This window comes from Kogia breviceps, chromosome 5, assembly GCF_026419965.1.
Source record: "Kogia breviceps isolate mKogBre1 chromosome 5, mKogBre1 haplotype 1, whole genome shotgun sequence".
NCBI classification, from domain to species: domain Eukaryota; kingdom Metazoa; phylum Chordata; class Mammalia; order Artiodactyla; family Physeteridae; genus Kogia; species Kogia breviceps.
Window position 1 is genome coordinate 122547821 of NC_081314.1, and position 27420 is coordinate 122575240.

General features: G+C 35.4%; 1 protein-coding gene across 6 annotated transcripts in view; it reads left to right on the forward strand.

Annotated features, from left to right (window-relative positions):
• The window catches only part of USP25 (ubiquitin specific peptidase 25), a 142418-nt gene that overhangs the window by 54217 nt on the left and 60781 nt on the right, over positions 1 to 27420 (forward strand). For all 6 annotated transcript variants that reach the window (XM_067034938.1, XM_059065617.2, XM_059065616.2 and 3 more), the window contains 3 exons: positions 5934 to 6071; positions 8606 to 8682; positions 25582 to 25655. In XM_067034938.1, coding sequence (XP_066891039.1) covers positions 5934 to 6071; positions 8606 to 8682; positions 25582 to 25655 — 289 coding nt within the window. The remainder of the gene's footprint in view (positions 1 to 5933; positions 6072 to 8605; positions 8683 to 25581; positions 25656 to 27420) is intronic.

Sequence of the window (27420 nt, forward strand, 5' to 3'; positions counted from 1 at the left end):
GATCTTCATATTTTATCTGTGCTTGCTTTTGGGAAATTTGCCAAATCAAATCTGAAATAGTGTCAAATTTGAATGTGAACCTATTAATCTCAGCTACAACAGTAACTTCCTATTCTTGGTTAATATATTGTAAATATGAAGTTTTCTTCACCTGTGTGTCAGTAATAGGCCAATTTTTTTGTTTCACTTTAGTAATTGCTTTTTTCTTCTTTTTTTTGTATGTCAAATTTCAGTAAATTTTATAGGTTACCATTTACAATTCAAGGACTTTACTCAGTTGCCTCCTGAAAAATTGTGTGGAAATTAAAAATTTATCAGTTATTTCTGTAGATGAGCTCTTTAAAAGGTTAGTTTTGCACTGGTTGTCTTTGCAGTGCAAATCTGTAGCTTCTAATATTGCTGGGCAATATAATATGACAGAGAGCACAGGCATCAGGACCACCTTTCCTGGGTTCTGGCTGTGGACCTGCTTGATCTAGTTACTGCTCGTTTTCCTTATCTGAAAAGCATAAATAATAACAGCAGTTATTTTATAGAGTTGCTGCGAGAATTAAATGAGATAAAACACATAAAGGACTTAGAAGTACCTGGTACATAGTAAGTACTAGGTGTCAGCTACTGCTAGTTTTTATACTGTTCATATTAGCTTTTCAAAAGATAGGACTGATTTGCATGCAGAAATTCATACTTAATGAAAAAAATTAATTATGGAGATGATATCCTTGAGTGTAAGACTTCAGTGATCTTGTCATAAAGAAACTGTACCCCTGAATACCCCTGAAGGGAACTGGTTGCAAAGACAAGTTAAAGTTTTAGATTTCAGTAAAGTGTTGAACTTTGTGTGGCCTATTGTTAATAGTAATAATACATTATTAAATTATGTTTTCCTTTTAGTGTCTAATTTTGAAATCTACTTTTCCTGCAGACATGTGAAACATTTATAATGCTAGCTAGTGGGAATATAATTTGATTTATAACCAGCTTTTCATGCCATAATCTTTGGCCATAAAGTGTCAGACTGATAAGCCATTTTCAAAAGGGAAGCAAGATCACCTGACCAACTACTCATACTTCCAGAGAAATTAAGCAAACACCTTTCAGTCATTAAAGTTTTTACATGAAACTTTTTGGACTGTTGCCTCCCTCTGTCACAATTTGGTTAGTTCTTTGTTCTGATGTCTTGGTTGAAGTATATTTATAATTCACATGATTATTTAGAATTATTACTTGCAATTAGAAAGATATCTAGATAACCGCCCTAGTACTTGGAAATTATTTACATCTCTAAATAATGCCAGGAACACAGAACAAATCAAAGAAGAAATTTCAGAGTATTCTGAACTGAATAAAAATTAAAACATGATGTATCAGAATTAGAGGGATTTAGCTAAAACGGTGGTTAGTGGAAAATACATGAACTAAATGCCTTATTAGAAAATAAGAATTGTTTCAAATTAACGGAATCAGATTGCATCAGGAAATTAGGGGGGGAAAGCTCAATTTGAAAGCAGAAGAAAGGAAATAATAAAGACAAGTACATAAATCAATGAATTAGACATCAGGAAAACAGTAGAGAAAAATTAATGGAACCACAAGCTGCTTCTTAAGAAAGTTGGTAAAATTGATAACCTTCTAAGTAGACTGAGTAGGAAAAAAGAGAGAAGAAACAAATTACCAAAATAAAGAATGAAAGAGGGGCACATCACTGCATATTCTGTAGACAATAAAAGAGAATAGTGGAAATATTTTAAAATATTTTAAAAGCTAACAGCTATTGAAACTGATGAAAAGATAGATAACCTGAGTATCTCTATATTATATTAAAGAAATTGAATTTTTAGTTAAGAACCTACCCACCAAACAAACAAAAAAATCAATAGCAGCAAGGTTTATTGGTGAGTTATACCAAACATTTAAGGAAGAAATAATAGCAATTCTCTACATGTTTTCCCAGAAAATTGAAGAAGAGGTAAAACTTCCAAATTTACTGTATGAGACCAGCATTATGCTGAAACCAAAAGTAGAAAAATATATTTTAAAAGAAAACTACAGACCAATATTCCTCATGAATAATAGAAGCAAAAATTGTCAGATTTTCGGCAAGTTGAACGCTGAAGCACATATAAAGGATAATAATACCTCATTGGCAGGTGGGGTTTATCCAGGACTGAAAGATTTGGTTTAGTGTTCAAAAATCAGTATAATTCATCATATTAACATATTAGACAAGAAGAGCCATATGACTGTCTTCAGTAGATGAAGAAAAAGGATTTGACAAAAGCTAACATATTTATGGCAAAATCTCTCAGAAACTAAAAAACTTTTTTATCCTGATAAAACTCATTTATGAGAAACTTACAACTAATTATAATACTTTATGGTGTAAGACTGAATCCTTTTCCTCAAAGATCAGGAACAAACAAGATGTCCCTCACCACTTTTCTATTAAACATAAGACTGGGGTTCTTAACCAGTGCTGTAAGGTAAGAAAAAGAAATAAGCATGCAGATTGGAAAGGAAGAAACAAAGCTGTCTTTTCATTTATATGACTGATTGTCTATTTAGAAAATCTTAAGTACTCTACTAAAAAAAAAGATGCCAGAATCAAGAAGTGAGTTCATTCAGCAACATTACGTGATACAAGGCAAACATACAAAAATCAATTGTATTTCTTAATACTAGCAGCACACAATTGGGAATTTAAATTAAAAAATACTTATGTAAGATAGCATAAAATATGTAATATTAGAGATAAAGTAGACAAAAGATATGGAAAACTACAAAACATTGCTGAGAGAAATTAAAGAAATAAAGAGATATACTGTCATGGATCAGGGGATTCAAGTTTTTTAAGATACCAGTTGTCCCCAGTTTAATCTATAGAATCAGTGCAATCCAGTTATAATCCCAGCAGGCATTTTCATAGGAGTTGACAAATTGATTGTAAAATTTATATGCAAAATCAAGGGATGTGGAATAGCCATAGCAGTTTTAAAGAGAAAGGCAGTGTTGGAGGAATTAATTATTTGGTTACAATGATCAAGACACTGTGTTATTGATGAAAACAACAGGCATATAGATCAGTAGAACAGAATAGAGAGTCCTGAAATAGAACAACACATATAGGGGTAGTTGGTTTTAATCAAAGTTGCCAAAACAATTCAGTGGTCAAAGGAAAATCTTTTAAACCAGTGATGTCTTAGACAGAAAAATACTTTTCAACCTTTACAGGACACTATTTATGAAAAAAAAAAAACCCACAATGAACTATAGGCCTAAAACAAAGAACTAAAACTATAAAAATTCTTGAGGAAAACATAGAAAATTTTAGGGTTCTGGATTAAGAGAAGATTTCTTAAGAAGGATAATAAACAGGTACAAATCATACAAGAAGAATATTGATGTTTCATTTTCATCAAAATGAAAAACTTGTCTTTGAAAAATTCATACAAAATGAAAAGGCAAGCCACAGATTGGGAGAAAATATTAGCAAAATATATATCACACAAAGGAATTGTATCTAAACTATATACAGAACTTTTACATCTCAATAGTAAGACAAGTAACCTATTACTATATTGGGAAAAATATCTCAACAGATTACAACACCAAAGAAGATACACAGATTGTAAATAACTACATGAAATGATGCTCAATGTTACTAGTCATTAGGCCAAATGCAAATTAAAATGAGGGGTGCCACTAGAAGAACTAAAGTTAAAAAATATAGCCCATATCCAGGTGTTTTAGAATGTGGACTTAGAACTCTCATTACACTGCCAGTGAGAATATAAAGTAGTTTAATGCCTTTCGAAAGCAATTTGTTTGTTTCTTAAAAACATCTACCATACAGCCTTGCCATTTCCCTTCAGTTCTTTACTCAAGAGGAATGAAACCATATGTCCACACAAAGCCACATCCAATAATATCCCCTGCAGCTGGAGCAGGTTAATGGATAAATAAGTTGTGGTCTGTCCACACAATGGAATCCCACTCAGCAATAAAGTGGAATTAATTATTAATGTACATAAACATATGGATGAAGTTCAAAATAATTATGCTGATTGCAGGAAACCATTGACTAAAATGAGTACATAGAGTATGATTTGATTTATATAAATTTCTAGAAAGTGTAAAGTAACCTGGGAATGATTAGGGAGGGGAGTGAGGAATGAAGAAAGTTTTGGGAGTGATGGACAGGTATGTTATTGATTGTGGTGATACATTCATGGGTGTATACATATGTGAAGCTTGTAAAATTGTACAGTTTCTAATGTACAGTATATTGTACATCAGTTATATCTTAATAAATCTGTTTAAACATAAAGAATTGTGTTTGAATAATTTCTAGATGTGGTGGTATTTTCATAATTTAGCCATGCAGTGGCTAGTCTTAACAGCAACCACTCATTTTGCCTTTTGAAATTCAAGATTTTCTAGCCACAGGAATTGGCTGAGAGCAAAAAATGTTTTATTAAAGTATTAAACTTTTCACATACGCGTCTCAGCAGAATTTCACTTGATTTTCAAAAGTCATTTATTTCATTCTTGTCACTTGGCAAGGAATGTCTCAAAAAACTGCCTTGCCTTAGGTACAGTGATAAATGAAGAAATTGATCACAAGAAATTAAGGAGATTCCTGAAAATTATTTTATGGATTAAAATTTTTTAAATTTACACTCTTGAAACTTATTTATATAGGGCACTTGTTGGGGAATACTAAGTACCACAGAAAAATCATGGATTAGTTTTATCTCATTTAAAACTTTTGCATTTCATCCTTATCATCAGTGATGGAATTTATTATGCTTAAATAAAATCCATGTTTTCTGTAACTTAGCATTTTTATGTTAGACTTTATGTACTTTCTGATTGCTAGAATGGGTATGTAGTTTTTAGATTAAATAAATATTTGGAATCAATTTTATTCCTTTACACCTATTTCTTAGGACTGCTTTTTAATGTATTGTGGGAGCAACTGTTTCTTTATTAATTGATTATATTATTCTGAGTAACAACTGTACACACACAGACACACTGCTTCAAAACTATGCAAACTTGGAAAATTTTTCTAATATTTAAATAGTATATGTAAGCTTTATCTATTAAAATTGTTATTTCAGGAGCTAACTATAGTAAGAACTGCCCGTCTGATTTGTTACCATAATGTATTTCACTAAGACATGTGAATTACATTCTTATAAAACGTTTTCTTATTTTAAAATAAATTGTTTGTGATTGATAATATTGGGTTGTTTTTGTTCCTTATGGAAGAAGAAGAAAAACAATGAGTTTTCAAAGGAACACTAGAGTGATGATACATTAGTCTAATATTAGGATCTAGTCTAATTACTTATTAGACTAATGTGTCTGATAATTAGGTTTTTCACATAACAGTGGCAGTAGTGATTCATTGCTGAATGAAAAACATTAATTTCAGTAGATGTGGAGTTTGAAGAGATCATTGACTTGGAGGGGCCTGGGAAGGCTTCATGGAGGAGGGGGATTTTTGCTTAAATGGGTTTATTGAGCATAAAGTACTTAAGTAGTGCCTGGCACGTGGTTAGTACTCATTGAATGTTGGCTCTTGTTATTGCTGTCCTCAGCAGCAGCTGGGCTTTGCTGAATGAAAGGATTATAATAAACAGACTTAAATGATGATATTCTTGGCTGAGTAACGACATGATTTACTGTGAATATGTGGCATTTATTCTAAAATTGTGAGCTTAGTCTAGGTCCTCTGCTCTTTCCGTGTTTGATTCCTTCTTTCAGTCTCCTAGATGACACGATCACTTCTTCTTTTATGATAATAGGAGTGCTAGATTCATCCCTAATCTATATTAGTTAAATTTTTGGTTAATTTTAAAGTGAGTATTTCTTTACCAGTAAAGATTTTAATCTTCACTTAAGGATTTTTTCTTTTTTTTCAATAGGAGCATCGGAATTTGCCTTTTATGCGTGAGCTTCGGTATCTATTTGCACTTCTTGTTGGTACTAAAAGGAAATATGTTGATCCATCAAGAGCAGTTGAAATTCTTAAGGATGCTTTCAAATCAAATGACTCCCAGCAGGTAGCTTTGTTGTGCTTACTTGTTTATTAAAGTTTTTATTTAATCTGATCTTAAGCAGTTTTTTTCAAAGATAAATGACAAAGATGTTGTCATTTATCTTTATACAAATAAGCTGGAGCCATTTAAAACATTGTTTATTTGGAAGATTTACTTTTAAATTAAGAAATAGTGATAATGTTGAAAGTATATGATAAATGAAGCTGTAATTTATATTATAATTTACTAAATGAAAGCAGTGGGTAAAATTAAGAATGTTCACAAATTTTTAATTAAAAATCTTCACCAAGGTGTGATAACCCAGTGTCAGTATAATATACATGCTTTTGATATGCCTCTTTTTGCTGGAAGAAAGTAGTTTTCTGAAATTACTCAGAAAAGGTTTCTGAATGACATTAACTTTGTTATTTTATTGTTCTTTTATTTCCCAATCTTTTTGTAGTGCTGTTCGGTTAATTTTTATCCATTTTTTAGAAAGAATATTGGGAATTTTCCTCTAAAAATAGAAAATGTCTATAAACAAGCCAACATTTTCACATATAATGTGGGAAGTCACATAAATTAAAGAAGGAAAGCGGAAGAGAAGGAAAGAAAGTAGCAGAGAATAATAGCAACAGTGTTGGAAAAGATGACAGTGACATAATGGGCAAAAGATAGACTATACTTGAGAGGAGATTTTAAAAATCTGCTACATTTGCAGTGTGGTTGTTGTAGTACTTGGATATATATCTGTTACATGGATATGTGGAGAGCTGAAAGATGTCTGAATTTGCCACTGCCTTCCCTGTGCTTTTTTTAATTCATTTTTTATGGCAAAGATAAATGAACAAAAAAGGTGGTCACATCAGAATTTGCTTATATTTGTTGTTTTCAGTTTTTCTCCCCCCTAACATTTTCTTCTAAAGAGTATTGGATAAGTACGAAACCTTTTTGTTTCTTGTCAGATATAACCTTGCAGGGTAAGTAATGTTATAGAAAAGTATGGAAAGTCATTTTAAAGTATTATATTAGTTTGCTAGGCCAGCTGTAACAAAGTACCACAAATTGAGTGATTTCAAGACAGTAGAAAATGATTCTCTTATAGTTCTCGAAGCCAGAAGTTCAAAATAAAGGTGTTGGCAGGGCCGTGCTCCCTCCGGTGGCTCTCAAGGAGAATCTTCCTTGCCTTCACCATCTGGTGACTCCTGGTGTGCTTTGGCTTGTGGTGCCAATCTCTTGTCTTCATCTTTACATGACCTTTTCCTCTCTATGTCTGTGTGCCTGCTCTTTTTAATTTTTTTTCCTCTTTTAAGAGTGCCCATCATTGGATTCAGGGCCTACCTTAAACCAGGATGATCTCATCTTGAGATCCGTACCTTCTTTACATCTGCAAAGACTCTTATTCCAAATATAGACAGATTCTGAGGATCCAAGTGGACATATATTTTGACAGGCCCCAATTTAACCCACTACAGGGTGGTATGGATGTTTATAACTGGCATTTTGTGTTAAGTTTAGTTGTCTTTATATGGCTTTGGAGCAATTTATTTAAGTTTCCTAGACCTTAGTTTCAACATTTTAAAGGTAAATAGGTTGGCCCAGGTGCTTTTCAAAAGACTTCTATCTGTAAAAATGTATAATAGTAAGTTTTGTTTTATATTTGGGACTATTTTGATAAAGGCAAATTGCTTACACTTATTTATCTGTCTTTGGGAAGTCATAGTAGGGTTGCTTTATCCCCCCACCCCACCCCAGCCCACTCCACTCCACTCCCCATGTAGGGTCTATACACACCTGTTTGCTATGCTCCAGGTCGGAGTGTTGAAAGAATTTTATGGTAGTTGACAAGTACAACTGCTACTGCTTATTTCTGTTTATCTATGTCAGGTGATCTAGGACCGAAGGGAAGGCAAAAGGTGAAGATTGTGCTGGTTCTGATTGGAGAATCAGTTCGAAGTTCATGAGGTGGTAGACTTGATAGTCGGGGAGTCAGTGATTAGTTAGGCTCAACCTATCCAAATTAACAGATATCTTAGTAAAATCGGATATGCCTTAAAAAGTTGTGCATTGACAATTGAATGGAAAAAAATGAATTGTTTAAAAACACATATTCCTTCTGAGACAGAAACCAGTAATAAATCTTTATATAATGAAGAACTCTTTGGTAGTATGGCTCCTTCATTTTATAAAGATTCATTAGAGAGCTCTTTGTGAGGAGGTAATAACTTTTTAAAAATCTCATTGATAAGTTTGAATTTATATACACACACACACACACACACACACACACACACACATATTTTTTTTTCCCTCCTAAGGTGAAACCCAGTTACATGATTATGAATATAATGCTTGTTTTTCTCAAATACTGATTTTATGCTCTGGTTAAGTTATAAATATTTCTTGCATTTCATGTGAAACATTTCATATGATATTGTTGTGAGGAGTCAGTTAATTACACATTTGAAAAGACTGGCTGTAAGTTTTATGTTGCAGTATTTAGCGTTTTCATTGGTAGGCTCGAATATCAACAAGACTTTTTTTTTTTCCCCCCACAGCAAGACGTGAGTGAGTTTACACACAAATTATTAGATTGGTTAGAAGATGCCTTCCAAATGAAAGCTGAAGAGGAGACGTAAGTTACTGTGAAATATAGTGATGGAGATAAACTAGGAGATCCATAAATAACACTCTTTTTTTTTTCTCATGTGTTCAGTGTCAACAGAGAAATAAGAATCTGAGATAAGTGTGTGGAAACCCAAATGTTATCTGTATTATTGACAAGGTCTTTGGAATTTGTGGCCGCAAATGTTGGGTAGCTTTAGATGTCCAATATAAGGTCAGAATCTAGTGAGAGATATCTAAGAAGTGATCTCTGAAAAAGCTAACCCCACATCCTCAGTTCTTATTCCATGAAGTCATATTCCATGAAGAAGAATGGGTTAGTGGTAGGGAAACATGCCAGGATTAATAATTCTGATGAAATCTTTTTACATGGAATCGTGCGGACATTCATGATTCCTTCCATGTAAAGTTTCTCCTTAACATTCCCTGGGGCTTTTTATTTTGTGCCCATTTGGTTGAACCACTAAGACTCTGGTCATTTAAAATATATGGGCAGACCTCCCTAAAGGAAGAAATTCACATGCTTTCAGGGTGGTCCTACTCCCACTCTTCTGAGGCCACTCTAACACCAAACATTTGTTCCTTTGTGCATCTTCCTGAAACATTGGTGGACCATGTAGGATTTGCCACCACAGGTTCTGGTGTGATTCTACAAGATGCATTACGTAAATTAACACCTAGAATACAGGCAGAAATCCAAGGCTGAAAATTCTTTCCTTCTCTTTTTATCTATTTTTATTTTTATTTGTTCTTCTTCCAGTTTTATTGAGATATAATTGACATAACAGCACTGTGTAAGTTTGAAGTATACAGCATAATTATTTGACTTACATACATCATAAAATGATTACCACAATAAGTTTAGTGAACATCCATCATCTCATATAGATACAAAAGATAAGAAAAAGAAAAAAAATATTTATTCCTTGTGATGAGAACTCTTAGAATTTATTCTTACAAATTTCAACTATAACATACAGCAGTGTTAATTGTATTAATCATTTCAGTACTTATTTATCTTATGACTGGAAGTTTGTACCTTTTTGACCACCTTTGTCATCATACAAAGATATTCGATTATTACTGACTATATTCCCCATGCTGTACATCCCTGTGACTCACTTATTTTGTAACTAGAAGTTTCTACCCTCACCTACTTCACTCATCCCCCGCAACCATCCACTTTCCTACTGGCAACCATCTGTTTGTTCTCTGTATCTATGACTGTGTTCTGTTTTATGTTTGTTCATTTGTTTTTTAGATTCCATATGTGAGTGAAATGATACAGTATTTCTCTTCCTCTGTCTGACTTATTTCACTTAGCATAATATCCTCTAGGTCTATCCATGTTGTCACAAATGGCAAGGTTTCATTCTTTTTTATGGTTGAATAATATTACATGGAATGTGTGTACACACACGCGCACACACACACATGCGCATACTCACACATCTTTATCCATTTATCTATCAGTGGGCACTTAGGTTGCATCTATATCTTAGCTATTGTGAATAATGCTGCAATGAACTTAGGGGTGCATATATCTTTTTGAATTAGTGTTTTTGTTTTCTTTGGATTAAGTATCCAGAAGTGGAATTGCTGGATCATATATGGTAGTTCTGTTTTTAACTTTTTGACAGCCTCCATACTGTTTGGCATAGTGACTGCACCAATTTACATTACCACCAAGAATGCATGAGGGTTCCCTTTTCTCTACATTTTCACCAACGCTTATTGTTTGCTGTCTTTCTTGTTTGTTTGTTTAGCCTCCATGTGTTTGTGTTTTTTACATTTTCTCCCTGTAATTTATTTCTAATCTCATAGTGTTGTGGTCAGAAAAGATGCTTGATACAATTTCAATTTTCTTAAATTTACTGAGGCTTGATTTGTGACCCAACATGTGATCTATCCTGGAGAATGTTCCGTGTGCACTTGAGAAGAAAATGTAATCTGTTTTCAGATGGAATGTCCTATAATATCAATTAAATCTATCTGGTCTGTTGTGTCACTTAAAGCTTGTGTTTCCTTATTAATTTTCTGTCTGGATGATCTGTCCATTGGTGTAAGTGAGGTGTTAAAGTCCCCCACTATTATTGTGTTACTGTCGATTTTCCTCTTTTATAGCTATTAGCATTTGCCTTATGTATTGAGGTGCTCCTGTGTCGGGTGCTTGTATATTTATAATTGTTATACCTTCTTCTTGAATCGATCCCTTGATCATTATGTAATGTCCTTCCTTGTCTCTTGTAACATTCTTTATTTTAAAGTCTACTTTATCTGATACGAGTATTGCTACTCCAGCTTTCTTTTGATTTCCATTTTCATGGAATATCTTTTTCCATCCCCTCACTTTCAGTCTGTATGTATCCCTAGATCTAAAGTGGGTCTTTTGTAGACAGCATATATATGGGTCTTGTTTTTGTATCCATTCAGCAAGCCTGTGTCTTTTGGTTGGAGCATTTAATCCATTTACATTTAAGGTAATTATCGATATGTATGTTCCTATTATCATTTTCTTAATTGTTTTGGGTTTGTTTTTGTAGGTCCTTTTCTTGTGTTTCCCACTTAGAGAAGTTCCTTTAGCATTTGTGGTAGAGGTGGTTTGGTGGTGCTGAATTCTCTTAGCTTTTGCTTGTCTGTAAAGCTTTGGATTTCTCCATTGAATTTGAATGAGATCCTTGCTGGGTAGACTAATCTTGGTTGTAGGTTCTTCCTACAGGAGCCGCTCCCTTCAGGCTTGTAGAGTTTCTGCTGAGAAATCAGCTGTTAACCTTATGAGAGTTCCCTTGTATGTTATTTGTCATTTATTCCTTGTTGCTTTTTATAATTTTACTTTGTCTTTAATTTTTGTCAATTTGATTACTGTGTGTCTCGGCGTGTTTCTCCTTGGGTTTATCCTGCCTGGGACTCCCTGCACTTCCTGGACTTGGGTGGCTATTTCCTTTCCCATGTTAGGGAAGTTTTCAACTATGATCTCTTCAGATATTTTCTTGGGTCCTTTCTAGGTCTCTTCTCCTTCTGGGACCCCTATAATGCGAATGTTGTTGGGTTTAATGTTGTCCCAGAGGTCTCTTAGGCTGTCTTCATTTCTTTTCATTCTCTTTTCTTTATTCTGTTCCACGGCAGTGAATTCCACCATTCTGTCTTCCACGTCACTTATCTGTTCTGCCTCAGTTATTCTGCTATTGATTCCTTCTAGTGTATTTTTCATTTCAGTCATTGTGTTGTTCATCTGTGTTTGTTCGTTCTTTAATTCTTCTAGGTCTTTGTTAAACATTTCTTGCATCTTCTCAATCTTTGTCTCCATTCTCTTTCTGAGATCCTGGATCATCTTCACTATCATTATTCTGAATTCTTTTTCTGGGAGGTTGCCTGTCTCTGCTTCATTTAGTTGTTTTTCTGGGGTTTTATCATGTTCCTTCATCTGGTACATAGTCCTCTGCCTTTTTATTTTGTCTATCTTTCTGTGATGTGGTTTTCATTCCACAGGCTGTAAGATTGTAGTTCTTGCTTCTGCTGTCTGTCCTCTCGTGGCTGAGGCTATCTAAGAGGCTGTTGCAAGCTTCCTGCTGGGAGGGACTGGTGGTGGGTAGAGCTGGGTGTTGCTCTGTTGTCTTTTTGATAATAGCCATTCTGACAGGTGTGAGGTGACATATCATTGTGGTTTTGATTTGCATTTCCCTGATGATTAATGATGCTGAGCATCTTTTCATGTGCCTGTTGGCCATCTGTATGTTTTCTGAGAAAAGTCTCTATTTAGCTCCTATGCCCATTTTCTTAATTAGGATTTTTAAAATTTATATATATTGAGTTGTATGAGTTCTTTGTATATTTTGTATATTAACTCCTTATCAGACATATCATTTGCAAATACCTTCTCCCATTTAGTAGGTTGCCTTTTCATTTTGGTAATAGTTTCCTTTACTCTGCAGAAGCTTTTTAGTTTGATGTAGTCCCCATTTGTTTATTTATGCTTTTGTTTCCTTTGTCTGAGGAGACATATCCAAAAAATTTTTTCTAAGATTGAAGCCAAAAAGCCTACTGCCTATGTTTTCTTCTAAGAGTTTCATGGTTTCAGGTAGTCGTTAATACATTTTAAGTTTATTTTTGTATATGCTGTAAGAAAGTGGTTTGATTTAATTCTTTTGCATGTAGCTGTCCAGTTTTCCCAACAACATTTACTGAAGAGGCTTTCTTTTCTTTATTGTATATTCTTGCCTCCTTTGTTATAGATTAATTGAGCATATAAGTGTAGGCTTATTTCTAGGCTCTCTTCTGTTCCATTTATCTACCTGTCTGTTTTTGTGCTGGTACTATACTCTTTTGATTTCCATAGCTTTGTAGTATAGTTTGAAATGAGGAAGCATGATACCCTTGGTTTTAGCTAACAATTTTTTTTACATATATCTATTCTTTTTCAGATTCTTTTCCCATATAGGTTATTACAGAGTATTGGTAAGAGTTCCCTGGGCTATACAGTAGGTCCTTGTTGATTATCTGTTTTATATATAGTAGTGTTGTATATGTTAATCACAACCTCCTAATTTATCCCTTCCCCTCCACCTTTTCCCTTTGGTAACCATAAGTTTGTTACCTATTTCTGTGAGCCTGTTTCTGTTTTGTAAAGTTCATTTGTATCATTGTTTTAGATTCCACACATAAGTGATATTATGATACTTGTCTTTGTCTGACTTACTTCACTTAGTATGATAATCTCTACTCCATCCATGTTGTTGCAGATGGCATTATTTCATTATTTTTTATGGCTGAGTAATATTCCATTGTATATACGTACCACATGTTCTTTATCCGTTCATCTGTCAGTGGATATTTAGGTTGCTTCCATGTCTTGGCTATTGTAAATAGTGCTGCAGTGAACATTGGGGTGCATGTATCTTTTTGAAGTATGGTTTTCTCTGGATGTATGCCTAGGAGTAGGGTTGCTGGATCATACGATAGCTCTATTTTTAGTTTTTTAAGGAACCTTCATACTGTTCTCCATAGTGTCTGTACCACTTTATATTCCCACCAACAACATAGGAGGGTTTCCTTTTCTCCATGCCCTCTCCAGTATTTATTGTTTGTAGACTATTTGATGATGGCCATTCTGACCAGTGTGAGGTGATACATCATTGTAGTTTTGACTTGCATTTCTCTAATAATTAGCAATGTTGAGCATCTTTTCTTGTGTGTGTTGGTCATCTGTATGTTGTCTTTGGAGAAATGTCTATTTATATCTGCCCATATTTTTGATGGGGTTATTATTTTTATTATTATTAATTTTGATATTGAGCTACATGAGCTTTCTTCTGTATTTTGGAGATTAATCTCTGGTTGGTCACATCTTTTACAAATATTTTTTCCATTCTGTTGGTTGTCTTGTCATTTTGTTTATGGTTTCATTTGCTGTGCAAAGCCTTTTAAATTTAATTAGGTTCCATTTGTTTATTTTTGTTTTTAATTTTCATTACTCTAGGAGGTGGATCCAAAAAGATATTGCTGTGATTTATGTCAAAGAGTGTTCTGCTTATGTTTCCCTCTAAGAGTTTTATAGTATCTGGTCTTACATTTAGGTCTTTAATCCATTTTGAGTTTATTTTTCTGTATGGTGTTAGCAAATGCTCTAATTTCATTCTTTTATATATAGCTGTGCAGTTTTCCCAGAACCACTTATTGAGGAGACTGTTTTTTCTCCATTGTATATTCTTGCCTCCTTTGTCATAGATTAATTGACTGTAGGTGCATGGTTTTATTTGTGGGCTTTCTGTCCTGTTCCATTGATCTGCAAGTCACTCTTTGTGCCTTTACCATACTGTTTTCATTACTGTAGCTAAAGTCAGAGAGCCTGATTCCTCCAGCTCAGTATTTCTTTCTCAAAATTGCTCTCGGTATTTGGGATCTTTTGTTTCCATACAAGTTTTAAGATTTTTTTGTTCTAGATAGGCAAAAAATGCCATTTGTAATTTGGTAGGGATTATATTGAATATGTAGATTACCTTGGGTAGTATAGTCATTTTGACAATGTTGTTTCTTCCAATCCAAGAACATGGTATATCTTTCCATCTATTTGTATCATCTTCGATTTCTTTCATCAGCATCTTATAAGTTTTCAGAGTACAGGTCTTTTGCCTCCTTAGATAGGTTTATTCCTAGGTAATATATTCTTTTTGATGTGATGGCAGATGGGATTGTTTCCTTAATTTCTCTTTTAGATCTTTTGTTATTAGTTTATAGAAATGCAACAGATTTTTGTGTATTAATTTTGAATCCTGCAACTTTACCAACTTCATTGATGAGCTCTAGTAGTTTCCTGGTACTATCTTTAGGATCTTCTATGTATAGTATCATGTCATCTGCAAACAGTGACAATTTTACTTCTATTCCAATTTGGATTCCTTTTATTTCTTTTTCTTCTCTGATTACCATGGCTAGGCCTTCCAAAACTATGCAGAATAAAAGTGGCTAGAGTGGACATCCTTGTCTTGTTCCTGATTTAAAGGAAATGCTTTAAATCATTGAGTATGATGTTAGCTGTGGGTTTTGTCATACATGGCCTTTATTATGTTGAGGTAGGTTCCCTCTATGCCCAGTTTCTGGAGAGTGTTTATCATAAATGGGTGTTGGATTTTGATAAAAGCTTTTTCTGCATCTATTGAGATGATCGTGTGGTTTTTAATCTTCAGTTTGTTAATGTGGTGTATCACACTGATTGATTTGCAGATATCGAAAAGTTCTTGCATCCCTGGGATAAATCCCAGTTGATCAAGGTGTATAATGCTTTTAATGTGTTTTTGGATTCAGTTTGCTAGTATTTTGTTGAGGATTTTTGCATCTATGTTCATTAGTGATATCGGCCTTTAATTTTCTTTTTTTGTAGTATCTTTGGTATTACTATCAGTGTGATGGTGGCCTCATAGAATGAGTTTGGAGTGTTCCTTCCTCTGCAATTTTTGACATAGTTTCAGAAGGATACTTGTTAACTATTCACTAAATGTTTGATAGAAATCACCTGTGAAGCCATCTGGTCCTGGGCTTTTGTTTATTGGAAGCTTTTATATCACAGTTTCAATTTTAGTGCTTGTGATTGCTCTGTTCATATTTCCTATTTCTTCCTGGTTCAGTTTTGTGAGATTGTACCTTTCTAAGAATTAGTCCATTTCTTCTAAGTTGTCCATTTTATGGGTATATAATTGCTTATAGTAGTCTCCTATGCTCCTTTTTATTTCTGTGGTGTCAGTTGTAACTTCTCTTTTTTTTTTTTTCTAATTTTATTGATTTGAGCGATCACCCTCTTTTCTTCATGAGTCTGGCTAAAGGTTATCAATTTTGTTTGTCTTTTCAAAGACCTAGGTTTTAGTTCCCTTGATCTTTTTTTTTTTTTTTTTTTTTTTGGTGGTACGCGGGCCTCTCACTGTTGTGGCTTCTCCCTTTGCGGAGCACAGCCTCCGGATGCGCAGACTCAGCGGCCTTGGCTCACGGGCCCAGCCTCTCCGCGGCATGTGGGATCTTCCCGGACTGGGGCATGAACCTGTGTCCCCTGCATCGGCAGGTGGACTCTCTATCACTGCGCCACCAGAGAAGCCCCCATTGATCTTTTTTATTGTTTTTTTTCACCTCTATTTAATTTATTTCTGTTCTAATCTCTATGATTTCTTTCCTTCTGCTAACTTTGAGTTTTGTTCGTTGTTCTTTCTCTAGTTGCTTTAGGTGTAAGTTTAGGTTGTTTACTTGGGATGTTTTTTCTTTCCTGAGGTAAGATTGTATTGCTATAAACTTCCCTCTTAGAACTGCTTTTGCTGTGTACCATAGGTTTCGGATCATCATGTTTTCGTTTTCATTCATCTCTAGGTATTTTTTGATTTCCTCTTTGACTTCTTCAGTGATCCATTGGTTATTTAGTAGCATATGGTTTAGCCTCCATGTGTTGGTGGTTTTTTTTAGTTTTTTCTTGTATTTGTTGTCCGATCTCATAGTGTCATGGTCGGAAAAGATGCTTGATACGATTTCAATCTCAAATTTATAGAGGCTTGCTTTATGGCTCATGATGTGATCTGTGCTGGAGAATGTTCCATGTTCACTTGAAAAGATTGTGTATTCTGCTACTTTCAGATGGAACGCTCTATAAATGTCAATTAAGTCTGTGATTTAGTGTGTCATTTAAGGCCTGTGCTTCCTTATTGATTTTCTGTCTGGATGATCTGTCTATTGATGTAAGTGGGCAGTTAACGTTCTCCACTGTTACTGTTTTACTGTTGATTTCTCCTTTTATGGCTGTGAGCATTTGCCTTCTATGTTGAGGTGCTCCTATGTTGGATGCATATATATTTACAATTGTTTTGTCTTGTATTTTTCCCTTGATTATTATGTAGTGTCCTTCTTTGTCTCTTGTAACAGTCTTTATTTTAAAGTCTATTTTGTCTGATATGAATTTTGGGACTCCAGCTTTCTTTTGATCTCCATTTGTATGAAATACCTTTGTCCATCCCCTCACTTTCAGTCTGTATGTGTCCCTAGATCTGAAGTGGGTCTCTTGTAGACAGCATATATAAGGTTCTTGTTTTTGCATCCATTCAGCCACTCTCTGTCTTTTGGTTGGAGCATTTAGTCCATTTATGTTTAAGGTCATTACCGATACATACTTACTGCCATTTTGTTAATTGTTTGGGGTTTGTTTTTGCAGGTCTTTTTTCTTCCCTTCCTGTTTTGTTCTCTTCTCTTGTGATTTGATGACTGTCTTTAGTGTTGTGTTTGTACTGCTTTTTCTTTTTTGTGTGTGTATCTATTATAGATTTTTGGCTTGTGGTTACCATGAAGTTTTGATATAGCAGTCCATGTGTATATACAAGATTGTTTTAATTTTCTGGTCTCTTAATTTCAAATGCGTTTCCAGTATTCTATATTTGTGCTCACCTCTTCTCACAATTGCTGATTTTGATACCATATTTATGTATGTATATTTTTCTACCTTTACTCTATTTTTGCCTTTACTGGTGAGCTTTTTCCCATTTGTAATTTTCTTGTTTCTAGTCGTGGCCTTTTCTTTTCTGCCTAGAGAAATTCCTTTAGCATTTTGCTGTAAAGTAGGTTTGGTGGTGCTGAATTGTCTTAGCTTTTGCTGGTCTGTGAAGCTTTTGATTTCTCTTTTGAATCTGAACGAGAGCTTTGCTGGGTAGAGTATAAGAATATACTTGTAGGTTTTTTTCCCTTCATCACTTTTGATATACACATTAGTCCATTCTGGCCTGCAGAGTTTCTGCTAAAAAATCAACTGATAACCTTATAGGGATTCCCTTGTATGTTATTTGTTGCTTTTCCCTTGTTGCTTTTAATATTTTCTCTTTGTCTTTAACTTTTGTCAGTTTGATTAATATGTGTCTTGGTGTGTTCCTCCTTGGGTTTATCCTGTATGGCATTCTGTGCTTCCTGGACTTGGATGACTGTATCCTTTCCCATGTTAGGTAAGTGTTCAGCTATTATCTTTTCAAATGTTTTCTCAGGCCCTTTCCTCTCCTTATGGGACCTCTATAATATGAATGTTCGTGCATTTATTGTTGTCCCAGAGATCTGTTAAACTGTCCTCATTTCTTTTATTCTTTTTTCATTATTCTGTTCCACAGCAGTGATTTTCACCAATCTGTCTTCCAGCTCACTTATCCATCCTTCTGTTTCATTTATTCTGCTATTGATTTATTCTAGTGTGTTTCTCATTGCAGATATTGTATTGTTGAACTCTGTTTGCTCTTTAAATCTTCTAGCTCCTTGTTAAACATTCCCTATATCTTCTTGGTCTGTACTTCTGTTATTTTTCCAAGATCTTGGATCATCTTTCCTATTACTCTGAATTCTTTTTTGGTTAGATTGCCTGTTTCCACTTCACTTAGTTCTTCTGGGGTTTTATCTTGTTACTTCATCTGGAACATGTTCCTCTGCTGTCTCATTTTATCTAACTTTGTATTTGCAGTGTCACAGGCTGCAGAATTGTAGTTTCTCTTGCTTCTGGTGTCTAACCCCTGGTAGGTGAGGCTGGTCTAAGAGGCTTGTGCGGGCTTCCAGGTGGGAGGGACTAATACCTGCCCACTGGTGTGTGGAGCTGGGTCTTGTCTCTGTGGTGAGCAGGGCCCTATCAAGCAGTGTGTTCAGAAGCAGCTGTGGGCTCAGGAAAACTTTAAGCAGCCTGTCTGCTGATGGGTGGGACTGTGTTCCTACCCTGTTGGTTGTTTGGCCTGAGGCATCCCAGCACTGGAGCCTAAGGGCTCTTGGGTGGGACCAGGTCTTTGCATCAAAATGGTGGCCTTCTGGACAGCTCATGCCAATGAGTACTCACCAGTACCTCTGCCACCAGTGTCCTTGTTCCTGCAGTGAGCCAGAGCCACCCCTCACCTCCCCAGGAGATCTTCCAAGACCAGCAGGTAGGTCTGGCCCAGGCTTCTATGAAGTCACTGCTTTTTCCCCTGGGTCCCGCTGTGCACAAGACCTTGTGTTCACCCTCCAAGAGTGGCATTTCTGTTTCCCCCAGTCCTGTGGATTTCCCATGATCAAGCCCTGCTGGCCTTCAAAGCAAATGCTCTGGGGGCTCCTCCTCCTAATGCCAGATGCCCAGACTGGGTAGCCTGATGTGGGGCTCGGAACTCTCTTTCCTGTGGGAGAACCTCTACGGTATAATTATTTTCTAGTTTGCGGGTTGCCCACCCAGCATGTATGGGATTTGATCACGAATACACCCCTCCTACCTTCTCATTGTGGCTTCTTCCTTGTCTTTGGAACTAGAGTATCCTTTTTTGGTTGGTTTCAGTCATTTTTTGTCGATGGTTGTTCAACAGGTAGTTGTGATTTTGGTGTTTGTGTGAGAGACGGCTAGCTCAGGTCCTTCTACTCGGCCATCTTGTCTGCTCCTAGATAGCTTAAAGAGCACTGACTCTGATGACAAAAACCAAGTCCTAGCCAATCTGCCAACTAGCTGTGTAAACTCAGACAGGTTGTGCCTTTCTGAGCAATAATTTTCTCATTCCGAGAAAGGAGTTGCACTTACATGTGCTTTCTCACCAGGCACTTAAAACCAAACTCACAGGCCCTGCGCCACCTCAGACCGGTTCCAGCTGGGTTACTAGGGGCAGCTTGATACTTTTGGTTTTGCTCTTTTTTCTCAAGATTGTTTTGTGTATTCAGGGTCTTTTGTGTTTCTATACAAATTTTAGAGTTATTTGTTCTAGTGTTGTGAAAACTGCCTTTGGCATTTTTATAGAGATACATTGAATCTGTAGATTGCTTTGGGTAGTATGATCATTTTAACAATACTAATTCTTCCAATCCATGAGCACCATATATGTTGCCATTTGTTTATGTCGGCAGTTTCTTTCATCAGTTTCCTAGTTTTCTGAGTACAGGTCTTTTACTTTCTTAGTTAAATGTATCATTTCTTTTTCTATTTTAAAATTATGGCCAGCCTTATTGTCCAAAAGCATAATAACGTAGTCTGCAATGAGATTGAATTAAAGTAAAAATATTCTAATTATATATTGTTAGCAACTAGGAGATGCTTCGAAAATTTTGTATAGCCCTCCTCATTTGTTCTCAAATTCTCAGGGGAAAAATAAGTTTCCAAATTATATCCACTTGATCTTTTAAGGAAAAATCCAAACAAATTATACTTAAAAGTCAGATTCTTTTGCCCTTTGATTGCAGTCTAACAAAAAAGAAATTATTTTTGACTTTCTCAGTTTGTTCTTCCTTTACACTACAGGCATGTCTTTTCTGTGCCTGAATTGAGTTGAGGTTCTTCAGGTGAAGCCTGTATTCTCTTTCACTTGTATGTGTGTAGTTCTTTCAGTCCTTCAAATGTTGAATTTCATATACTCTAATTTTAGATTTTGAAGGATTATTAGGACACATGATTAACATTGATCTCTTACTTTTGAAATTTTGAAACAAAAGCAGAACTTCAGCCCTTTAACTTTCAGTCCAGCTATAATATTCCTAGATCTTAGTGCAATCCAGACTCAAGTTATTGTTGCTAAAGACTGTAGCAGAAAATCTGGATAATGTCATAAATGGAGGCAATCATCATGGTTTTAGTTCTGCCAAGATGCCTGTCATTAAGGGCCAGTTGGTCTTAGACAACTACTTATAAACTTACGTTGGAAGAAATCTCTTGAGATTATGGCGCTAAATCTACAGTATCTGAGGGAAGATATTCTGTTGGAAACTGTCTTGAGAATGTGGTATTGAACAAAGCTGCTTCCTTCTTGGCATGTTTAGAAATTTATGATGCTAACAGCTCTGGTCAGGTGCCCTTCTTTTCTGTCCACCAAAACTCTTGTTACATTTTTCTTAATGAGCTTCAATTCGCTGGCCCTCAGTGCTGCATTGAATGTAAGCTCTTTCTAATAACATATTTTTGTGCACAGTGGTTGCTGCCATTGCATTTTGGTATGGGATTGCTTAGGCCTGTAAAACATGCTTTCTAGGTAGTTTCTTTCTTCTCTTCATGTTAGCTTCATTTGTAAATCTCCCCATCAGATTGCTGAACTGAATCTGCTGTTGATGCTTCTGAAACCTGAGTTCCAGCATCCAGTGAAGATCATCATCTCTATGATATGCTCTTTCCTCAGCTTTTGAAAATTCTAAGCCTTGAGTATATTTCTTTCTGCTACTTTTTTTTTCTGGGTGGGATAGCCTTTTAAGGTTCAGTTACATATACGTGTTTTTCATTCTTCTTTAAGGAAGGCTGGCCTGAATTTTTAATATAATAATAAAGTAATAATTTTAATTTTTTTAACCTGCTTCCTTGCTTCTACCTTATTCAGGACCAGCTCTGTTTGATGGACAAGTATCTTCTCTTTCTCTTCTTTTGACTTTGTTTTCTGCCCTGTAAATTTGTTTTTGTCGAACCTGTTCCTCTGTATTTTCTTGATAGGGCCCTCATAATGAGAGCTAGTGAAATATGAGTTAGGAGTATGCCCAAGTAATTTATTGTTCAAACATGCATTGTCTACCTTCACCTCTTTTGTGTTGCAGAATTCCACCAGGGTTCTGTCCTGTCAGACCAGCAGACAGCCCATGTGTGGACCTGATCTATGATTGTCCACCCTGGCTCCTCTTTAGTAAAACTCATGTTCCTTGTACTTTTCCTTAGAGTTCCAACCCCCAAAATTTATTGAGCATGTTTCCTCAGAATGTGAACAATATCTGTATCCCCATCTATGATTACTGAGTCTCTTTGAAGTTCTCTCAGTAATTCTTTGAATGCTTTACCCTGAAATCCCTAGCTCCTCCTCAAATCTATCCAGATTTTCTATAAGCAGCTCATATAGTAACCTATCTGCAACACAACTCCCTGATTACTTTTTATCTCTTGCCTTAGAAGACTGCTGCTTGACTGTTTCCTGAATCCTGGTTATTTCTGAAAGGATCATTCTTTTCTGATTTTGGAGATCTTTCCTTATTACTCATTTACTTTTGAAAAATTTCTTTGGGTCCCAGTGTCAACTTTTCTGATCCAGTAACTAACAAGTTCTCTCCCCGTTTCCTAAAACTGTTTTAAAAGAAGCTAGAACTTTCCCATGTCATCTAAAGTTGTCTTGTTTGAAATATGTCCTTCTCCACATTCATTTCTCAGTAGTTTTGTTTTTTCTTTACTGTTTATGGAGCTAAAACTTTTTGAACCACTATGCTCTCCCTATCTAGAACAGAGCTTTCCAGTTGTTGTGCCATGGTAAGCCATATTATAGGTATGTGGAGGTATTCATCCTGTTTCTGTGATCATGAGAAAACATGTGGCTTTATTCCAGAGTTCTCTGTATATATTATCTGTGTGCCAATGACATTAAAAAGATTGGGAAGCAATGAGAGGGTTACTCTGTCACTTGCCCTAGATCTCTGAACTCTTTCTGTGTAGACCTAACTCCCAAGGCTAAAGTGTCCCTGATACAGGTTTTCTGTAGTGATTTCTTTTGGCCTTTGCTATTTGTGTCAGTCTAGCTTTCCTTCATGCAAGTGGTGGGTATAACATTTCTGTTATATCAATAGAAGTCTCACATCTTTTAAATTGCTCTTCACTTATGTTCCTTACATTTCTGTTGATAGCCACTGTCTTAGTCCCTGATATTCAAAGCTTAAATGCACAGTAAAGAGTAAGACCTCTGAGAGGTTGCAAAGAAGGACAGGGTAAACAATTTCTAGAAGATTGGTCTGTCTGACTCCTTAGGGAAGGTCAGTGTGCGTACCACAGGTCAGTGGAGAGCAGACCAAAATTCAGATACGAAGATTTGGAAAGAGAATTCAGAATTAGTCGAGCAGTTCTTACCCAGTTTCTTCTGCCAAAGTCACCAACCTGGTATGTCACTGCTCTTTCTATGCAGTATGTATGTGACAATAAGGAGAGAAACCAGGAATGTTGCTTTCCTACATTGAAATATGATGTGTGGAAATGGAGATATTAATATTTATGTCTAAAGATTCATAGACTTTTACATCAGGAGAGACAATCTTTGGATTCTTCCTCTCCCCCTTTTAGGTTTCAAGTCCTTTTTATTGTCACAGTGTAAAAAATAAGGTGTGAAATAAACTGTTTTCATAGAGTTAAAATGCCCAGAGATAAAGTATTCATAGTGGGAGGATTCATAGGTTTTAGAGGCAGACTTGAGTTTGCTTTTCAGTTTGAGCACTTACTAGTTGTGTGAATTTGGGCAAGTGACTTAGCATAGTCTACAGTTTTATTAACAGTGCAATAGAGGTAAGAGTGCCACCTGCTACCATTTAGGGTGGGCTAGATAATCCTGTGGCAACATCCCCAGAACGTCAGAGGTTTATGTCATAGTCTTAGCTATGCCCAGTGAGTGTGAGCAAGGGGCTCTGCACATCCACTGACAGGGCCTTACGCTGACAGGGCTTCATCTCATCACAGGGTTCTGGGATCACCGCATCAGCGAAAAGTATATTGGCTCTCAAAGTTGCAGCCCGGAAGTGGCACACATTACTCCCACTCACATTTTGTGGTGCAAAGCAAGTCATGTGATTTACTTAACTTCAAAGTTAATGGGAACACCTCATACCCATTAGGATGGCTGCTATCAAAAAACAGAAAACCCTCACCAAACCAAAACCAAAACAAAACAGAAAACACACGTTGGATGAAGATGTGAAAAAATTGAAACTTTTGTGCACTGTTGATGGGAAGGTAAAATGGTGCAGCTGCTGTGGAAAACATGGTGGTTCCTCAAAAAATTAATACTAATATAATTATTTGATGGAGGGAATCCTTTCACAGTGTATACATATGTCAAATCTTCACATTGTACTTTAAATACCTTACAATTTTGTTGGTCAATTGTATCTATAAAGATGAAAAAAACAAAAATTAACCACATGATCCGGCAATTCTACTGCTGAATTTATATCTAAAAGAATCGATAACAGGGTCCCAAAAAGATGCTTGCACACTTATATTCATAGCAGCATTAGCACAGTAGACAAAAGGTTGAAAGCAACTGATATGTCTATGGATGAATGGAAATACAAATGTGTTATACACATACAATGGAATATCCTTAACAAGTAAGGAAACTCTGATATATACTACAACATGGATGAACCTTGAAGACATGATGCTAAGTGAAATTAGCCAGTCACAAAAAGACAAACACTATATGTCACTTATATGATGCATCAATAGTTGTCAAACTCAAAGAAACAGAAAGTTAGGATGGTGGTTTCCAGGGCCTGGCGGGAGGGAGGAATGTGGAGTTGTTTAATCAGTTTCTCAAGATGAAAAATAGTTCTGGAAGTTGGTTGGTTGTACAACAGTGTGAATATACTTAACACTGCCGAACTGTAAACTTAACAGTGGTTAAGATGGTAAATTTTATATTGTGTGTATTTTATCACAGTTCAGATTTTTTTCAAATTTCAATAAAAAGTAAATGGGAAAGTGCTTCTTACTATGTACCTAAAAGCAGAGGGACAGAAATCTTTTCAAATAGCACTGATGGCCACCACACTACCACATAGGATTGTTCCAGAGATTAAGTGGAGTACTTCCCACCAATTATTTTATGGTTTAAATGAGGGTGAATGTAACACATATATCAAGAGACAGATAGTGTCCTTCTCTCTTTTTTAAAATAAATCAGTTTTATTAGTTTAAACACAAAATTAATGAAGAAAAAGTCTCTCTGCAGTTGTGGACACAACATAATTTTATATAGCAAGGCCAAAATAAACTTTGTGTTTTTAGACCACATGGTACAAAGCATTAAAAAATGTTTAAAATTGTCAGTTTCTATTTGCTTCAAGCAAAAAAGAAAAACAACAAATTTATATGTTAAAGAATTTGGAAAATTCACAGATGACTAATTTTACCAGCAACATGAAACTTTATAAAAGATTGGAGTTTCTCTTTAACTACCTGGGTTGAAGCTGGTGTTTTTCTCCTTCACTGCTGATGGCTAGTGTTCATTCTTCTAGGTAAATATGGGAAATGACTTATTAAAATTTTATAGAAATTTATTTTGATTAAGAGTGGCTTTCCCTTCTTCCCAACAAGTCCAAATAAGCATGTATTATACAGACTAAAAGTTCAATATCAAAATGATAATGGAAAGATGAGGCACTTCGTGAATACAGACTCTACTCAGGTCTTCTTATAATGAGGTCCCACATAGTAACTCATTTTAACCCTTACAACAACCTTGTGAGTTCCATTACTATTATTATCCTCAGTTGACAGGTGAAGAAACGGAAAATAAATTTAAGTACCTTGGCCCACCACTAAGTCGCAGCGCCAAACACATGATAACCACATAAATGTTATTGTCTTGGCATATATTATTGTTCTTTTAATGTTTGCTCTATTATTTACAGTTCTAAAAATTAAGAATTATAACCACATTTATATTTTTAACGTGATTTTTAGGGATGAAGAGAAGCCAAAGAACCCCATGGTAGAGTTATTCTATGGAAGATTCCTAGCCGTGGGAGTGCTTGAAGGTATAGTTACACATGTTTACTTTTTATTACAATTGAGATATTATTAGCTGTTAGCTCCTTTGTCATGATAGTGACTTTATTTGTGGAATGGTTTTTAATTTTAATTTGACTTACTCTCTCTAGTAGTTTCTGCTGCATTGCCACTGCTAATCATTTATATAAAAAGCAAAGAATTGAGTGCATGTAAAGGAAAGTACAGAGTATATTGTCATATGCTACTTGGTACTTAGTTAATGTTGTCCTGATATTCTTTGCCTGGGACGGGTTCTGTGATACTGTGAATTGTTAGGATACAGGGATTAAGGGGGCAGTTGGTGGATCTCTTAAAAATAATATTGGAGTTTAATACTGGGCTTGGTATGGTGGTCACTGTTTTTGAGGGTTTCAAGTCTATGCATGTTGAAAGCTGTACTTAGCAATTTAGCATAGTCAGGGTATTGCAGGGTTTCCATTTTAGGGGTGATTATAAAATTCCTCAGAATATAGTTTTCAAGAAAGAGTTGTACTCTGTCTTTTGAAACATCAGTTGAGTGATACTATTCCTGTTACATAAAATCCAGACCACACCAGTTACTCTTTGGTTTTCCTAACAAGGGCAGGGAACTGACTTATAAGATATACTTCAAGTAATAATATTACTAAGTCCCAAAGCATACATTTTTGAAAAATTGTTATTCCCAAATGGTCCTATACATCAACTTTTGAAAGTTCATCCAAATCATCCAAAGTATAAAATTTGGGGAATTAATTTTTCTTCAGTATCTTAAGTGATGGATTCCCATGAAGTTTTGTTTAAATGTAGTTTTATATTTGAGATTTGGAAAAAGGTAGACACTAACTCAGGATTTAATCAGACATCCTAAAGGTTATATTGAGGTGTTAGTACATTTTGTTTGCCTCAAATGCTAAATATTCATTATATAAATAGTGGAATATTTTATATAGTGCATGTATTCCAATTTGGGATGTCCACACTATCATACCAGTTTTTATTTGAAGTAGAACACTGTATATAGCAGTATAGGAGCTCTAATCAGGTTGTGACTGGGCACTATTTATAATACTTCTCATGAGCACTTCTACCTATATTATCTGGATTCTTAAAAGTGATTATTAAAATTTCTCAATCAGTGAAGTCTTTGTACTTGGTTTCGGTAAGAGTTTAAAGGCTACTGTGCTGCATAAATGTGATTTTAATACATTTCCAGGTGAACTATGTGTTTGCTTCATTAACAGTTTATTTTAGAACACTTTATTATTTTTACATATATCTTCTTAATGCCTTTTTTTAGACTAGTGACTCTCAATTAGGGGTGATTTTCAGTTTGTTTACTAAAGTACTGTATTGCAAAACTTCTGCAACTCTTCTAGAATTTCTAGGCCATTGACCCCTCCATTCTGTTCTTCTCAGTCTTTGCTTTACTTCCTTTCTTGTCCATTATGATCATCCTTATACATTTCTAAAACTCTTTACCCTCATTCCTTCTGGCACCACCTCTCTGGCTAGTCTCTGACCCTCATGGAACTATTCCTCTTCTCTCTGCATGTACTGAGAACCTGACCGTTGTTAGGAGAAAGTCACTCAAAGGAGCTAACTGTAATGGATCATAAAGTTGTAGTGACTCTAAGCTTCACTGGTCCCAAGCCTGTAACCCTACCTGGCAGTCATCTTTGTTTTCTTTAATCACTGTCTTCTTTCCCATTTTCTGCAATAACAATTTCCAGTTTTTCTACCTCTAATCTAATTTCTTTGTCTCTTCATTTT